Genomic DNA, 15,278 nt, shown 5'->3' with positions numbered 1-15,278 from the left:
GAGCCAGCCCCCCATCCCGGCTGGGCTCCTGCCCTACACCACCCCCAGCCTCTGCCCAGGGTCGTCATGCTCCTGCGGGCAGGAGAGCTGGCCCTGGGAGCCCAGGGCACCTGGCAGTCCGCGGCACGCAGACGGGCCCCATGGGCCCTCCCAGGGCCCCCACGGCCCCCCAGGCTGGATGATCTGCCCAGCCCACCTCCCCTGCCCGTGCAGGACTGTCCCTGTCTCCCACTGGCTTTGGCGGCCGCGTGAAGAGTGCCAGCAAGGCCCCGCCGCTGCCCCGCAAGATCAGCCCCACGGTGTACGAGACGTTCCTGGAGCAGAGCGACGCTGCAACCGGAGGGAAGGTACTGCCCAGCCCAGGCCCCCGGCCCCCGGCCTCCCCTGCCCCGGTAACTGCCCGCTCTGCTTGCAGGCATCCATGTCGCCGACAGCGGATGGAAGTAAAGCGTTGAAGTCACCACCGCCTCCGCCACCGAAGTCCAAGCGAGCGTCGCAGCTCTGACCCGGTGCCTGCCCGCAACTGCACCGTCCACTCGCAGCCACCCCTGCCCACGGGGACAAAAAGCCCACGGTGCCCCTGCTCCCAGCTGGTTGCTGGACAAACGGCCCTGCTTGATCCTCGCCCGCTGGACCACCCCTCGTCCACCCCTCTTGCAGCATTTACACCACAAGCATTCTGCACAGCCGCGGGACTGCCTGTGCACCCCAGGGCAGCACAGGGCACTGCCACCCGGTGCCCAGCCAGGTCTGGCCATTGCCACCCTCCAGGTGCCCCCCGGGCTGGGACCCACTGCCCCGAATGCTTCCCCACCTGCATTCTGCATCAGCCCTCAGCCTTCCCGCTGGGGTGAGGCAGCTGCACGCCAGCCCGTGCCAGGACGCCTCTCCCGTGCAGCGCTGCGCTGAGCTCCCACCCATGCAGCCCCTTCAGCCGTGCAACCACACCATGCCCAAGGGGACCCTCCTCCCTCCACCTGGAGCTGCCAGCGGACCACCCCAGGCGCAGGGTGACAAGCAAGCTCCCTCTTCCCTCCCCTCCTGCTCTCCCCCCTGGGGGCAGCTCCCGTCCCTCGGCTGCCCACCCCATCCCGCAGCACCGGGACAAACCCTTCTGGCCTGGGCACTGCGACTGCACGGGAGCCAGCCAGGCCTGCAAGCGGGCACGGGCAGCATCGTGCTTTGCGGTGTCACCTCTCCTGCCAGTATCTGGCCTCGCAGCCCTGCCTGGGCCGGGCTGGCACTGCTGCCTCAGCCAGCGGCTCTGGGCTCCAGCCCCTGCCTCCCTGCTGCAGCAGGCCACAGCACTAATAAAGGACCAACGCATCAGCCGGGCACCCCGCGGTGGGGCTGAAAACCCTCTCTGAGCCCCAGCGCCCAGCCCTGCCCATGCCCAGCCCAACCAGGGCCCTTCCCACAGCCAGGCACCACCCCGGCACTGTGCCCCAGCACCCCAAAGAGCGGGGACTCGCCCTCCTGCAGCCGGAGCCCCGCGGCAGGGAAAGCCCAGGGGAACCCCATGCTGCTGGGGAGCACGCTCTCTCTCCCCTGGCGGGGCTGTGCCGGGGTCTGGCGTGGTGCCTGCTGGCACGCTGCTCTGCCTCCCGAGCTGGCACAGGGCTGTTTATTCGCACGTGGTGCTGCAGGCTCAGGAGTCGTATTTACAGTCTTATGTTAAAGAGGAGGAACCCGGACCCGTAACCAAGGGATGGGGAGGGCAGGGGCTGCCTGCAGCAGGGGGCTGCCATCAGTGGGTTCCTGTCTACACGGGAGAGTAGAATCAGCTCCCTAGGCTGGGTCTAAAGAAGGAACAAGGGGAGATGGCGCCTCGTGCCACAAACACACAGTCTGGGAGCAGCTGGCCTGCGCTGGTGCCTGGCCTCCCTCCGGGCGCTGAGCGCAGGAGCGGGGTGGTAGAGCCACCCGTCTCTCGCCGAGCCCGGCTCTTCACAGCGGATTTGTCGAGGAGGCTGCCAGCCGCTTCCCGATGTAGATCCTGGATTGGAGAGAGCAACTGTAAGGCACCGGCGTGGGGACTGCCCGCCGGGCCTCAGCAAGCCAGCAGTGACGGAGACGACTGTGGCTGCTGGGAGGAGCGGTGCAGAGCAGCACCCAAGGATGAATGGTCCAGCTCCAGGAGCGTGGAGTTGTTCCCACGGGGACAGCCCCCTGCGTCGGGGCAGAGGCCCCCGGACAGCCCCAGGCTGCGCGGATGCCCAGGGCTCCCCCTGCCTGCGCCCAGGCGGTCGGTCCTGGCCAAGGCCACTCGAGAGCACAGGTCGGGCCCATCAGAAACTCACCCCAGTCCCAGGGTCAGCACGTGGCTGAGCAGCAGCGAGGGGATGAAGAGCAGCAGCAGCTCTGAACTGAAAAGTCTCTTCTTCCTCCCCACTGCGCCTCCCTGCAGGCTCCACAGCACCGGCTGGGGGGAGCACACAAAGGCAAACTCCCTGGGAAAAGTGCACGGTTGAAGGGGGCACGAGGGAAGAGCGCCGAGCGCTGCAGGGGGTGCGGGGACAGCAGGACGGGGGTGGCGAGGCAGACAGCAAGGGCGGGGGACAGCAGGACATGCTGGCGGGGGACACGGGCCTTACTTTGGAGACAGATGCTGAGGGCGGCGGGCACAGGCCCAGCCGAGGGATGCTGGCAGGCGTTGCTCCTTCTGCTCGGTTTCTTCCAGCACATCCCTCTAGGAGGAGGCACAGGGCAGGTGAGGGCAGGGGCACGGCCCGCACGGCGCGGCGGTGCGGGGGGCCAGCTCCCTTACCTGCTGGGGGTGCGGGCAGCCCAGCTGCGGCTGGCTGCGGGGAGGGAGCAGCTTGCTCTCCCCAGGCTGCTCGCTCGCCTGGCCGGCTCCCTCATCATCCCAGGCCGGGGAGCTGAGTGCGAACAGGGCGCTGCAAACATAACGCCATTGTCCCCAACCCTGCGCTGCCCCTCGGCCCCCTGACGCCCACCCGGGCCGGGCAGGACTGCGGGTGCCCGGCTCCTGCTCGGGACTCACCCGTCACCGCTCTCCGTCTCCAGCTGGGCCTCCAGCAGCATCCGCTCCACGTCAGCGTGGCAGGAGGAGAACCGCGAGGGCTCGGGCTCGGGGCACCCCGGGCCGCACCGCAGCTCCACCCAGGAGCCTGGGGGGGGCCGTCAGCCTGGCCCCCTGCCGCCCACCCCCCAGCGCACCCCGCTGCTCCGTCCCAGAGGCCCCCGCCCCGCCCGGGAGCGCTCCCTGCTGCATCCCACCGCTGCTGCATCCCACCGCTGCCCAGGGACCGCGGGAGCACCGGGCGCGGACGGTCCCGGGACGCCCCGGCCCCCGTCAGCCCGCCTGCCCAGGGGCCCTGCTGAGCCCCGCCATGGAGCCGGCACCCCGGGTCACGCCAGCCCGCCCGGGACCCCGCGGCTCCCCGCTGACCCAGAGCCCCGGCGCACGTCGGCCCACCCGGGACCCCCCGACCTGCCCCCCTCCCCGGTGCACGGCAGCCCTCCCGGGACGCCCGTCGACCTAGACCCGCCCCACGGCAGCCTGCCCGGGACCCCCGGGCTCCCCACCGACCCGCACCCCCCGGACCCCGGCCCGGGCTCCCCACCGACCCGCACCCCCCGGGACCCCCCGACTCCCCACCGACCCGCACCCCCCGGCCCGGGCTCCCCACCGACCGTCGTCGCCGGCGCACGCCATGGCCCCGCGGGTGCAGCCGCGCTCAGCCCCCGCCGGTCACGTGGCGCCCGCCAGCCCCCATGTAAATACCGCCACCGGCACCGGGCGCCCGCGTCTTAAAAGGGCACCGGCTCCCTCCTCTGGGGCCCGCACCGGGCGGGAGCGCCGGCGGAGGCCGGGCCCCCCGCGGGGCCGCCGCCAGCGCCGCCCCGCTCCCGCCGCCTCGCCCCTTTAAGCGGCGCCTACGTGCGGCGCGCGAGCGGGCGGCGGCCGCGGCGCGTGCGGATCCGCACGGAGCCGGGCTGGCCCCGCCCCCTCCCGGTGCCCCGCCCCCGATGCCCCCGCCCCCTCCCGGTGCCCCCCCCCCCGGTGCCCGCAGAGCCGAGCCGCGCCAGTCGCTGCCGCCGTTTATTTCCGCCGCCGGGGGGGAGCGGGGGGCGGCGGGGGGCGGCCCGTCCCGTCCCGTCCCGTCCGCGCAGGGCACAGGCGCCTCCGGGCCCGCCCCGCCGCGCCGCGCCCGCTCAGGGGCTGCCGCCGGCCCGCGCCGCGCCGTGCTTCTCGGCGAACCTCCTGCGGGAGAAAGCGCCGTCAGGCCCGGCCCCCGCCGCCCGGCGACCGAGCGGGCAGCCCCGCCGCAGCGCGGCCCGGGCAGGAGCGGCCCGCCCTCCCCCGCCCCCGGGCGCGCGGCTGGGCCCCGCACCGCCCCGGCCGGGCCCCGTTTCCATCCCCAGCCCCCGCGGAGGCTGAGGGGCCCGGGGGAGCCCCGCGGGCAGGGCCCGCTCTCCCAGCAAAGCCGCACGGCGACGCGAAGCAACCGGGCCGCGAGAGCCCGCCGGCAGCCGCCCCCCGGCTCCCGGGGCCGAGGGTCCCCCGGCGGGGCCTGACAGGAGGGCGCCTGCCAGCACAGCCCCCCGCCGATGCAAGCGCGCCCAGGCGCCGTACCGGCCGGCCCCAAAACGTCCTACCCGGGTGAGCTAACGAGCCACGGGACGCGGTGCGGGCCGCTGGTAACGCGCCACAAACGTCCCCGAGCGCGGGACCGCGAAAGCTAAGCCTTGCCCCGCGGTTCGGGTGAGACACGTGCACAGCGCCCCAGGGGCGGGAAAAGGTGCCAGGCCAAAGCCCGGCTCCACGGGGACAACGCTGCAAGACCACCAGGCCCCTGCGACCACCGCCCTGAACTGGCCCGCGCCCAGCTTCCGCCGCGTCCTGCCTGTGCCGCCGTTAAACACCGGCCAGCGGGGGAATGAACCGTCCTGAAAAAGCAAAATCCCCCCCCGGGACCGGGCACGTCTCACTGTGAAGCGCCAGGACTTTCAGCAGCCCGGGCAGAGGGCTGCCGGGAAATAAAGCCTTCAGCAAGCCTTGAGCTGCGAACCTTTCCCGAGCTCGAAACGGCTGCTGCTGCTGCTGTCACCCAGCACTCGAGGCAGACGCGTACCCGCCCTCCAGTCCAGGAGAGTAAGGAGGGCCCTCCTTTGGAGTAAAGAGAGACGAGGAGCACAATCGCCTTTCCAAATCCCGCTGGGATCCCTCCCTCTCAGAGAAGTGCAGAGATCGCTACTCTACAGCCAGGAGTCAGAAGAGCCTCAGAAAAGGGACATAAAAGATGGGCACGCAGAAGAGCAACAAAATCAGGTGGGGTATCCGCGGGAAAGGATTTCCACCCCCTTTTCTTTGCTCTTGAACAGACCGTGCCCGGTGGATCCAGCCAGAGCCCTCAGCCATCTCTGCGCTCACGTCAAAAGGCCTGGGGGACGGCTCTGACGACGAGCCTCACGTCCTCTGTGCCGCAGGGCTGTTCGGAGCTGTAATCCCTCTAAACTGAAATGATCTTTCAGAAAAACAGACCTGTTTAAATTAAATTCTTGGTGACTAAGAGCTACCCAGAGTCACCTAGGGCTAGCCCTTTAGAAATGGGCGCCTAGAATTCCTCTCGCTGCAACTTCCAACCCTGGGAATTTCCTGGACTTTCAACTTTCAAGGGAGAAGTTGATGCGGTGTCAAAGAGCCACAGGATCGCAAAGGTTTAACTGATCCCCGAGCCTCCGCAATCTTCTCCCGGAGCGACGCCCGAGCGCGGCACCAGACGGGCCCTCCCCTTCCCAGCAAGACCCCAGGGAGCGGAGACCTGCTCCCGTGGCAAGCAGGCCTCTCGTCACCCCGGACGGAGCCAACGGCTCCGCTGTCTCTACCAGCTTCTACAGCATCCTCTAAGGAGTCAGCTAGGCCCCGAGAAGTCGTCATTTCTGCTGGAAGCTTATTCCACTGGTGAATCAATTTCCTTTTCAGGAACGACTGCTCCGTTACCTGTGTGAAGTCTGTCTGCCTACAGCTTCTAACCGTTCGTTACTGTTCTGCTTTCCTCTGCCGGACTGAACAGCCTTTCAGAACCTGGTTCCTTCACCCAGAATTACGCAGTGTGCCGTCTCACGGACAGTTAGTTTAACAAACTTCCCCTCCAAATTCATTCTGGATTTTCTCTCTCTTTTCCAAAAAAAGACCCAGACACCAGAACTGGACGCTCGTTCCAGTGTTTGCCTCATCAAAACCATGCGCAGAGGTCACACTCGCTCCCCGCTCTCTGTTTTTCTCCACTTACACTGAGGAAGATTAACTGCACAGTCCCTGATGCCAAACAGCAAACTTCTTTCCAAAATGAGCGTTCCATAGCATCAATACTAATTTCAAAGAAAACTATAGTCCCACAACGACTTCCATCCACCAAATCCATTACACCAAAGAACCAAGCGAGGTTTCTTTCCTAAGCCCTGCTCCTCAGCAGCTGTGTTTCTGGCAAACAGCTTCTGTCCCACCCAGTCCCCAAAACCAGAAGCCCAGTGGCAATTCAGGAGACAGGGTGCTTCCCAGGAACGACGAGGGGCTGCAGGCTCGGAAGAGGCGAAGCAGACAAACACCTGCCTCCTCTCTCCTTCATGGTTCCCTGCCTCAGCCCCGCTGCCTTGGGCCAGAGGAGAGGAGCGGGAGGACAGGAGGCAAAGCAAGGGCTGCCCCTTGCTTGGGGCGTATCGGGGTACTGCTGGGGAGGGGGTTTTGGGACTCGGACAGGGTGAAACGCGGGTGCTCTCACCTCCTGGCATAGTCGTACAGTGCTCGTTTCCGCTCCTGCAAGGACAGATGCCGCTCCACAGGGGACTTCGCAAATTGCTTCGTAGCTGGCTGGAACAGAAAGCACAAGAGCCATCAGGAGACAGTCAAACAAAGCCGGGAGACCTCCTTAGGGGCTCGGCAAGGACCCGGCACGCCAACTCGGTCTCCAGCTTAAAATGCTCCCTTCCCCTGACAGCATGGCTAGTCCTGAACACAGGCCATCATGCTCTGGCTGCGAGCCATCAGAGCAGAGGAGGCAACACAACCACCGCAGTACCTTGGAAGGAGGCACAGCTACGGAGCCCTGGATGCCAGAAGCAGCTGCAGCCTGGGAGGTAGACGGGGCGGGCAGGTCAGTACCAGCCTCCTTACTTTCCGGGAAGAAGGGTACTCTCCCCTCCAGCAAGTTGGCAATGGTGGTATCCACGCAGTTGGTTTGGGCTGTAGGGACAAGGAGGATCTGTTTAGAGGGGGAGCTGCTACATCAGGACACTCACATCCTTGCTGCCACCGTGCCCCACAGTGCAGCAGGGACAAGGTTTCTGCTTTCAGGTATCACAGAGACTTGGCATGGAAGGCGGCCCTGCCAATATCCCAGGCATCGCTTACCCAGGTCTATCCTGATGACCTCCAGAGGCACGTGAGGCAGCACCTCCTTGACGCGCTGAGCCATCGCCGTGATCCGCACATCTTCAGGAGCAACACCGGTCAGGCTGGAAGGCATCCTGGGCCTGGCTGCCAGGGGCTGGCTTGAGGCTGCAAGAGAAAGAACAGTGGGCACAAGAAGGTGGCCTAAAGGTGCACGGACTTCAAGTTGCAGCAGCTCCCCTTTCTCTAGTGTGAACTGGTGAGAGAACGAAGCCGGACCTCCTGCACACCACCATCACGTCTGAGCTCAGGAGCGGCGGTCCTCTCCCTGCCAGCTAGCTACGCCCCCAGCCTAGGGCACGCCGGCAGCCCCTGCTCCCCGGGAGGATGTCGGACGTGCCCTCTCCTCCCCCTCCACGCATGAGTACCCAAGAGCAGACTGAGGCCTCCCCCAAGGCAAAGCCCAAGTGGCAGTTCCGCCGTCAGGACGCTACCCAGGACACCCACCTGGGGCAAAGGGGAGAAGCGATGTGTGTCTCAGCCTCTTCATGTGTTCAGTTTTATCTGCTGCAGTGAGCCGTGTGGATACCACACCCAGCTCCATGGCCAAGAGCTGCAGGAACGCAGAAGAGAGTCACATGTACATGGCACACAACACGCACGACCCAGGCATTCCCATCTTGCAGGGGAGTGTATCAGAGGTACAGGCCTGCACGGAGCCACGGCGAGGGGAAGAGGGCTGGGGACTGATTTCTCCAGGGCCTCAGTGATGCATTTCAGTGTTGCATGGAGCACATGAAGGACCAGGAGTAGGCAAAATAGAAAATTGAAATACATGGGGAGAGCCTTGATAACTGGCAGACAGGACAAATGAGGGGTAGCAAATAGGCCGTGGAAAAACTGAATAATTATAAGGGGCAATAAACACGGGCCAGAGTTCCCATTGTACGAATACACCCATCCAGAAATGCCCTTTGCAACTCTGCTCGCACCCCACTCTCCTCTGTGACCATCCCAAATTGCAGCAGTCCTACACATCCCTCTCCCACGTCATCCTCCTACCTCCTGAACTCGGAGCGCAAAATCCTCACTCAGTTCTTCAGCTCGTCTGGGGACAGACGGCATCCACCTGAATGGGGACAACAGCACTGGGCTGATTGCTTCAAGGGCTGCTGGAGGAGCCAGCCCCATCTGGGATCAATAGCGCAACGGTGCTATCCCCACCTCAGCTCTCCCTGCTCACCCCAGATCTCTCCCCACGAGACAGTGTCAAACCTCAACACTGGCTTGCAAAATTAAGGGCAAGGCACGGCTCAGAAGACAAAACTAGCTCAATGAATCTTTATTAGCACTCAGGCGTAACTCGCAAAGTATCTCCTAATTAAGTTCCCAGAAAGGCCCCCAATGAGGAGACACTGCCATTTACATGAGAGTAGAAAACAGATCGGCAAGACTCAAGCCAGGCACGGCTGGGGAAAGCCTCAGCACAAGGCTTTGCTTTGCTGAAATACCCCGACCCCTAAATTTGACTCCAAGCCCCTTCTGCTGCCTACAGACCCTAATTACACCAACGCTACTCAGCCAGGCTGGGCTCACCGGGGCGCTAGACAGGTGTCTGAACCACCTCTGCAACGCACAAGGGATTGCAGGGAAGAGACAGAGGCTAGAGGACTGAGCTGCCTGCAGGGAATCACCCATGGGACCTGAGCAACCCTGGGGTGAATTACAGCAGAGCAGCTGCCTTCAAAAATATACCCAGCAAACTCGACATAAAAGCCTCGAGAGACTCCTCTCCTTCAGCAACTGAGCGCAGGAACCAAGAGCCCTCTCCACTTCAGAAGCAGGGTGAAGCTGGTCCAGAAGATGGACCTGGCACGGACCAAATCACGCTGAACAAAGCCATGCTGAGATACCACAATGAGGGTGCGCATCAGCGCGTACCAAAAGGTCTCTTACTACAACGGCAAAAACGTCAGGCTCCCTGCCCGCCCTACACCCTGCCCCAAATGAAAGAGAGAGAGAGAGATAGTACCTTACTTGATAAACTGTGAAGGGAACAAAGAAGGTCCAGAGCAGCTCTGTAATCCAGGAGGAGTCAGCCACACTCTGGGGAAGAGAGCACAATGAGATCCGGCCCACAAAACACGAGCTAGTCAGGTCTCCATCAGGGACGCAGGCGGACAGAACACAGCGAAGCCACGGCAGCGAGTAACAGACACGCGGGTACAGAGATGTGGAGGACTGGGAAAGAGGGAACGGCAAACCCAGCGCACAGCGAGGGCAAGCCCCAGGGCAGATTCACCTTCATTTGTCCTCTCCAGGCAGAGCAAGAGCATCAAAGCTTTCACTGCTCCGAGTCATCTTTTCCTCCCACTAGGACAGCAGGATTTTCCCTCAATATCCTCGCATTCTCTACTAGACGGTGCCTTTAGAAAGGACCGAAAATGCCTTAAGATCTACTAACGCTTCCTTAGAATCATGAACGATCCTCCCTTATTCTAATGGGAACAGCTCATGCAATGTCTCAACTCCCGTAAGCTTTATCTCTTCGTTCCCAAACAGGCTGCACTGTGAAGTCTTAAACAACTGTTCTCTTTCAAGACAAATCATTAAAGGTGAGCTATAATTTATTACTTTCTTCCTGTTTCTAAAAATTAGTGAATAACCTTTTCCCTAAGAAGTACTGCAGTGCCCGCCAGAAGAGAGCACTGGACAGGCGCTCCGACGCGGTGGGCTCTCCATCCTTCTCGACGGGGCACAGACCATAAGCCAGTCTGACTGTGAGCAGAAGGCTGAACTAAAGACCTCCAGAGATTCCCTCCAACCTACACTTTTCAATGATTCTGAAGAATCTGCTATTGCATGGACATTGTTCCTAGGATTTTTGTAGTTGGTTACTTTTATCCAGCAGCGAGCAAACTTTCCACAAGCTGGTGAGGACAACATCTCAAGATCCACAGCGCGCAATGCAGCTGCCTCAGCTTTTTTTACACGACTTTGTCCTTGACCAAAGCAGTGTGGCTGCAAGACAGGCATCGTGCCTGGTTTATTCCATGGCCCGGAAAGAGGTGCTATAAATGAGAAAAGCCCAGAAACCACAGCCACCAAGGGTAACATAAAGAAGCCTCATCTCCTGGATAAACAGATCTAAGAAACCTAAAATCAAATGCCCTATAGCGATGCCAACAGCCAGGCTTCAGTTACGCTGCCTGGTGCCACAGAACAACACCCGTCTTCAAGGTTCCAGCCCATTGGAGCTGGAGGAAGTTCCTTCTTAACCCCAGATTTGGTGGTTTGCTCAGCCCAGTGTCCGACACATATCACCTAAGTGTCTAAGAAAGCTTTCTCTAAAGCACTGATCGAACCATTCAAAGTATCGCATCTCCAGTCCTCAAAAGTTTCTGATGGTTTAAAATTACATGAGAAATCCCCTAGGATTTACTTAGCCAATGTGCATGAAGGGAAAAAAAATCCTGCTCGACCTCTGAAGGTAAAAATCTGAGCCAAGAAGTGACTATAACCAGTATCTTCAAACAGATCTGCAGTTATGTGCACGCTGTTCTTCCTAACATTCATGAAGGAAAGGATGCACAGGCAAATATACTTGTCGCATCTCACAGAATTTCTCAGAGGAGCCAAAACCATAAAAAGATATTGGTTATAACCAGTTCAGAACAGGACAGCTATCCGACTTCTCTGGAGTAGTCATTCAAAAATTTAAAGTATCGTCACTGTAGAAAACTGCATCTTAATCCAAAACTGAACTTGTGCAGTACCAACATTTAGCCTCAGCACCTGCAAAGACCGCTACTGCGTGCTTTGTCAGAAAAAGGTAAGAATTCTCCACTCTTAAGCCTCTCCTCCAATGTGCGAGCAGCTATCCACAATAATCTCTCTGCCTTTTCTCCGATAAGCTGATTAAGCTGAGTGCCTTTAAGTGTTGCTCTCCGGATTCTGCATCACGCTTATGGCCTCCTTGAGCTCTCTCCACTACTGCCCCAGCTCCTTGGCAGCAGCGTTACCAGAGCTTCACGTAACATTTCAGCGGTTTTCGCCATCGCGCACGTGCAGCGAACACCGCGTTCCCCGCCCTGCCAGACATTCCTCGCGTTATGCACCCGCAGACCGCATCAGACTTACAGTAACAGCCCTTCACTGGCAGCTATCAGTAGTTCACCGGATCGCAATCAATAATCCAGCCTCTTCCTTATTCACTAACCTGAACGTCACCAGCAGGGGTCTCAATATTGTCACCGCAGCACTGACAAAAGCACTAAGTAGCACTGGGCAAAGAACTAATCCCTAACAGAATCTCACTTTAGAAGTACCTGCATGCTGATGTCTTAGTATGGGCAGCGATGTTTTGGGACCTGCTTGTAAATGGCTTTTAATCTATCCACCGTGCCCTGCTACCTTAAAAAGATGGACAACAGAGAATCAACTAAGATGTCTGACAAATATAAAATGTAAGTGTCTTTTAATGAAGCAGATCCATAAATCATATCAAGAGAGAAGAAGTCCAACAAAATCTCACTCTGTAAATAAGCCGAGAGCGGTTTTATTGCAATCTATTTAGCAGCGCTAGTACTATCATCATGAACTTTGCCACTTTTCTGAAGCTAACGTTGCATCATGTTACATATCTGCATTTCGGAGGCACGAGTTCAAGAACCTAATCCAGAGCGCCTTGCGTAACCTTTGGCACATCAGCCACTCTCCAAGGTGGCTGGAGCTATTCTTTCAAAGCACTTTAAAAGAAGGGAGCTCGCAAAGAGGAGATGACACAGTCGTGCTACGGTCACGGAAGCCAGATGGCACATCGTTAGACAGCTGAGCCACTAAAACCTTTATCAAAATTGCCAGTGTAACTGAAAGAGTATTGACTTAGCAGAACTTCCCTGGGAAAGGCACTTGAAAAACAGAAGTGTGAGCACCGAGAAGCTCATCCTTGGGGTGACAGAGCACAAGGCCAGGCTGCGCTACCCACAGGCTTCAAAGCAGAAGCAGAATTAACGGCATTGCCAAGGCCCTCGCACAGTGCACGCCTCCACAGCTCCTCCTTGCCCTACGTCCCTGACTCACCACAGTGATCAAAGGCCTCTGAACTTGTAGGGCAACTGGCTGTACCACATCCAAGATTGAGAACGGCCAAGAGCTGAAAAGGAAGAATTCGGCAGTGAATGACCCCAAAGGTAAAACAAAGTGACGACAGCCCCGCCACAGGAACATCCATTCCTAGTACCTGAAGCGGAGCAAGCCGGCCCGGCCGTTGGTGGCAGCCTCCTCCGGGAACAGCAGCAGCGGAGGGTTTCCTCTGTGGGACGAGTACACCTTCAGGGAATCCACCAGCTCTGCTCGGCTTCCCGTTACTCCCAGCTCCATGAATCCCCGCGACCAGCAGATGAAGCCAGGGGCACTGTTCAACGCAGGCTGCAAGGAAAAACACGAGTAAGGAAGAAACGCTGTCCTGTCCTTCCCTCAAGGCCTACTTTCCCAGATGACAGTGGGAGACAAAGCTCCTGCTTATCAGCAAAAATGCCTCTGGGGGCTGAGGGAGCAACCTGCACGCTGAAAGCACTAGTAGCAGAGAACACGTTACTGCCAGGCTTCAGTAACTGCTCTGGCCCCAATTCCCTAGGAATTTGATTCCTAATCTTCAGTTCAGACCGTACCCTGTCTGCCAGAGAAACGAACTCCCCTCCTACCCTGGGCAACAACCGTGTTTCCCCATGTTCTCTCTAGAAGTTCCTGGCACGCTTGGCAAAGGATACGCTACTTCCAAGAGTTACTTTTCTCCAGGTAAGGAGCAAATCTACTGCTGTTCAGGACACAGGACCGACAAATTCACTCCTGGGCACATCCGGAGCTTGTTGATTCAGGAACTCCACACATAAGGAATTTCACAAGAGTACAGGGAAAATTACACAACCACCAGCCCAGCACGACACCCCGAGCACCACCGCCCCGCCCCGCAGCTCCCCTCAGCACTCCCCTGCAGCCCAGCCGGCTGGCCACACGCACAGCGGTGGCACCCAGTGCTGGGGGAAAGCCCCACAACCAACCCTGCTTCTGACACCACCTATTTAAAAGGCCAGAAAAAGATACAGACACAAGGATTTACCCACTCTCTTTCAATAAAATCAATACCCACTGTAACATTTCCTGTTCCTCCTTGCCCTGTTTTATTTTTTCATGCGCTTTTTTAAAGCGTGACGCTGAACCACAGAAAAAAACTCAAAGCTTGTGCAATCCTGGGTTAATAAATAAGAACTGAAGAGGACCATAGCAACACCTGAATTCTGAAAGGGCTCTCCGTGCACTTCTCTTGGAGAGCGGTGCTTCCAGACCCGCCATGCTCGGCCTCAGGTTGCTCACCGTATTACATGAGGTCAGAAGGTTGATGACGTTGTGATCAAATTGTGTCACGTGGTTGGCGATATACACCCTCACATTGACGTCACGAAGCTGGGGGTCACTTTGCCGCACAAATAAGCCCAGCACCGAGCACATCACACGTACAATAAACCTGGGGGGGGGAAAGTGGTTTCCTCAAGTCCTGCAGTCTGAGCCATCGCTGGCTTACACATCCAACAAACAGAACAGAGACCTGGGAATTCATGTGACTTGGAAAAGGACACTGGTACAAAAAGGAAACGATACGACAGATGTCTGGGACAGGAATCGTTGGGGGGCTGCAGTTGGGGCTGAAGGCTGCCTGCACAGCTGTAGCTGCAGCATGAAGTATGGGCCAGCAAGCCTCACGCAGAATTTCCTAGCGGGATACCCAGCTGATCCAAGTGTTTCAGATCAGTCCTTGAGCGCTCAAGAGGCAATTGCCAGCTTCGGCCTTGGCAGAGAAGGCACCTTCATGGGTCTTGGGGACAAAGGGTCTCAAAAGCACAGCTCCCTGTAAACCTCTGCGCGAACCAAGCCTCCGTGGCTAAGGACCCCAAACGGGCGAGGGCAGCCCTCCCGCCCCACGCTGCCCCACAGCAGCAGCTGCACACCACATCCCCACCCCGGGCAACAGCAGGGGCTCCGCGCCCTGGGGAGAGCCGGGCTCACGCACCGTCGCAGCACGCTGTCAGGCAGGGCGCAGCTGACCAGAAAGACGTGCACGCCGATGAAGAGGCGCAGGACGAGCAGGCAGAGCCCCACCGGCGCATAGAGCAGCAGGGCCAGAAGCAGGAACCCATCGGTCGGAAACCTGTAGGGCCAAAGAGCAGCACAGACAGCCTGAGCACGGCCGGGACACGCATCGGACAGCCAGACCCCCAGCTGCCCTCCCCAGGGACCGCCCTGCCTCCCCGCAACCTCCCGGGCCTCCCCAAGGAGACACCCAGCGCCTCCCGGGCCCCGCCGCGGGCCTCCCCGGCACACCCTGGGCCCTCGCTGGCCCCCCCAGGACGCCCCGACCTTCCCCACGGAGCCCCCGCGGGACGGCCCTTCCCCAGCGGGCCCCCGCCCAGGGACACCCCGCCTCCTGCGCGGGCCTCCCGCGGGACCCCTCGCACCCGCGGGCCACCGCCGCGAAGCACGGGGCGGGCCGCGCAGGCCCCCCAGGCCCCCCAGGCCGCCGCGGCTCTCACCGGTGCGGGTCGAAGAGCCGCTCGGGGCCCGGGGCCGCAGGAGGCTCCATCCCCGCCGCACCCGGGGCCTCAGGGGCGCCCGCCGCCCGCCGCCATCTTCCCCCGCGGCCGCCCGCCTGGCCCGCGCGGGGCAGCCTGGGGAGGCGCCGCGCCTTCCCGGCGTGCACTGCGCCGCTCCCCGCCCCGCCTCTCCCTGCCTCCCGCCGCGGGCCCTCGACGGCCGGGGACGCAGGAAGGGCGGTCAGGGGGCCCGGCGGGCCCGGTGAGCTGCTCTCGCCGCAAAGCCTCCCCTCCCTCCCCCGCCGGCTGCCGCGCTACGGCTACCGGCGCGC

General features: G+C 60.7%; 3 protein-coding genes across 8 annotated transcripts in view; 1 reads left to right on the top strand and 2 right to left on the bottom strand.

The window, feature by feature from the left end:
* LOC104014139 (dedicator of cytokinesis protein 2) overlaps positions 1 to 1,516 on the top strand; it is an 82,331-nt gene extending 80,815 nt beyond the window's left edge. Inside the window, exons 52-53 of the mRNA XM_087738097.1 lie at positions 214 to 347; positions 416 to 1,516. Of these exons, the coding sequence (XP_087594223.1) occupies positions 214 to 347; positions 416 to 505 (224 nt within the window). The 3' untranslated portion in view covers positions 506 to 1,516. The remainder of the gene's footprint in view (positions 1 to 213; positions 348 to 415) is intronic.
* A 94-nt stretch (positions 1,517 to 1,610) lies between these two features.
* On the bottom strand, positions 1,611 to 3,911 carry LOC148051299 (BCL2/adenovirus E1B 19 kDa protein-interacting protein 3-like). Of its 3 annotated transcripts, none has more exons than XM_087738105.1 (6): positions 3,658 to 3,911; positions 3,005 to 3,131; positions 2,768 to 2,879; positions 2,595 to 2,689; positions 2,301 to 2,450; positions 1,810 to 1,996 (listed from the first exon to the last, which is right to left on the bottom strand). In XM_087738105.1, the coding sequence occupies exons 1-6, from the start codon at positions 3,677 to 3,679 to the stop codon at positions 1,948 to 1,950; spliced, it is 555 nt and encodes a 184-aa protein (XP_087594231.1). In that variant the 5' UTR covers positions 3,680 to 3,911; the 3' UTR covers positions 1,810 to 1,947. The 3 variants fall into 3 exon arrangements, with proteins under 3 accessions (XP_087594230.1, XP_087594231.1, XP_087594229.1); XM_087738103.1 differs by having other exon boundaries at positions 2,768 to 2,897; positions 3,658 to 3,902; XM_087738104.1 differs by lacking the exon at positions 3,005 to 3,131 and having other exon boundaries at positions 1,611 to 1,996; positions 2,301 to 2,422.
* A 140-nt stretch (positions 3,912 to 4,051) lies between these two features.
* On the bottom strand, positions 4,052 to 15,104 carry AUP1 (AUP1 lipid droplet regulating VLDL assembly factor). Of its 4 annotated transcripts, none has more exons than XM_087738101.1 (12): positions 14,947 to 15,104; positions 14,427 to 14,564; positions 13,733 to 13,883; positions 12,600 to 12,787; positions 12,440 to 12,512; positions 9,390 to 9,463; positions 8,420 to 8,486; positions 7,865 to 7,970; positions 7,379 to 7,525; positions 7,047 to 7,210; positions 6,750 to 6,838; positions 4,052 to 4,228 (listed from the first exon to the last, which is right to left on the bottom strand). In XM_087738101.1, exons 1-12 carry the CDS (start codon positions 14,994 to 14,996, stop codon positions 4,180 to 4,182), a joined length of 1,296 nt encoding a protein of 431 aa, XP_087594227.1. In that variant the 5' UTR covers positions 14,997 to 15,104; the 3' UTR covers positions 4,052 to 4,179. The 4 variants fall into 4 exon arrangements, with proteins under 4 accessions (XP_087594227.1, XP_087594228.1, XP_087594225.1 ...); XM_087738099.1 differs by lacking the exon at positions 4,052 to 4,228 and adding an exon at positions 4,344 to 5,509; XM_087738100.1 differs by lacking the exon at positions 4,052 to 4,228 and adding an exon at positions 4,345 to 5,492.
* Between the last annotated feature and the right edge of the window lie 174 nt (positions 15,105 to 15,278).

This window comes from Nipponia nippon, unplaced genomic scaffold, assembly GCF_047370975.1.
Source record: "Nipponia nippon isolate SJK-2023a ecotype South Korea unplaced genomic scaffold, ASM4737097v1 scaffold_6, whole genome shotgun sequence".
Classification (NCBI taxonomy): domain Eukaryota; kingdom Metazoa; phylum Chordata; class Aves; order Pelecaniformes; family Threskiornithidae; genus Nipponia; species Nipponia nippon.
This window is presented reverse-complemented; position numbering and strand designations above follow the sequence as displayed.

Bases quoted from the DNA above. Each gene is read 5' to 3' on its own strand.
- LOC148051299 (XM_087738103.1), bottom strand. From the start codon at position 3,679: ATGGCGTGCGCCGGCGACGACG. The intron at 3,132-3,657 runs GTCGGTGGGGAG...GGCCCCCCCCAG, and splicing joins GGCGTGCGCCGGCGACGACG to GCTCCTGGGTGGAGCTGCGG. The intron at 2,690-2,767 runs GTAAGGGAGCTG...GCCTCCTCCTAG, and splicing joins GCTGCCCGCACCCCCAGCAG to AGGGATGTGCTGGAAGAAAC.
- AUP1 (XM_087738099.1), bottom strand. From the start codon at position 14,996: ATGGAGCCTCCTGCGGCCCCGGGCCCCGAGCGGCTCTTCGACCCGCAC. The intron at 8,487-9,389 runs GTACTATCTCTC...GTCCCCATTCAG, and splicing joins TTCACAGTTTATCAAGTAAG to GTGGATGCCGTCTGTCCCCA. The intron at 7,526-7,864 runs GTGGGTGTCCTG...TTTCTCTTGCAG, and splicing joins GCTTCTCCCCTTTGCCCCAG to CCTCAAGCCAGCCCCTGGCA.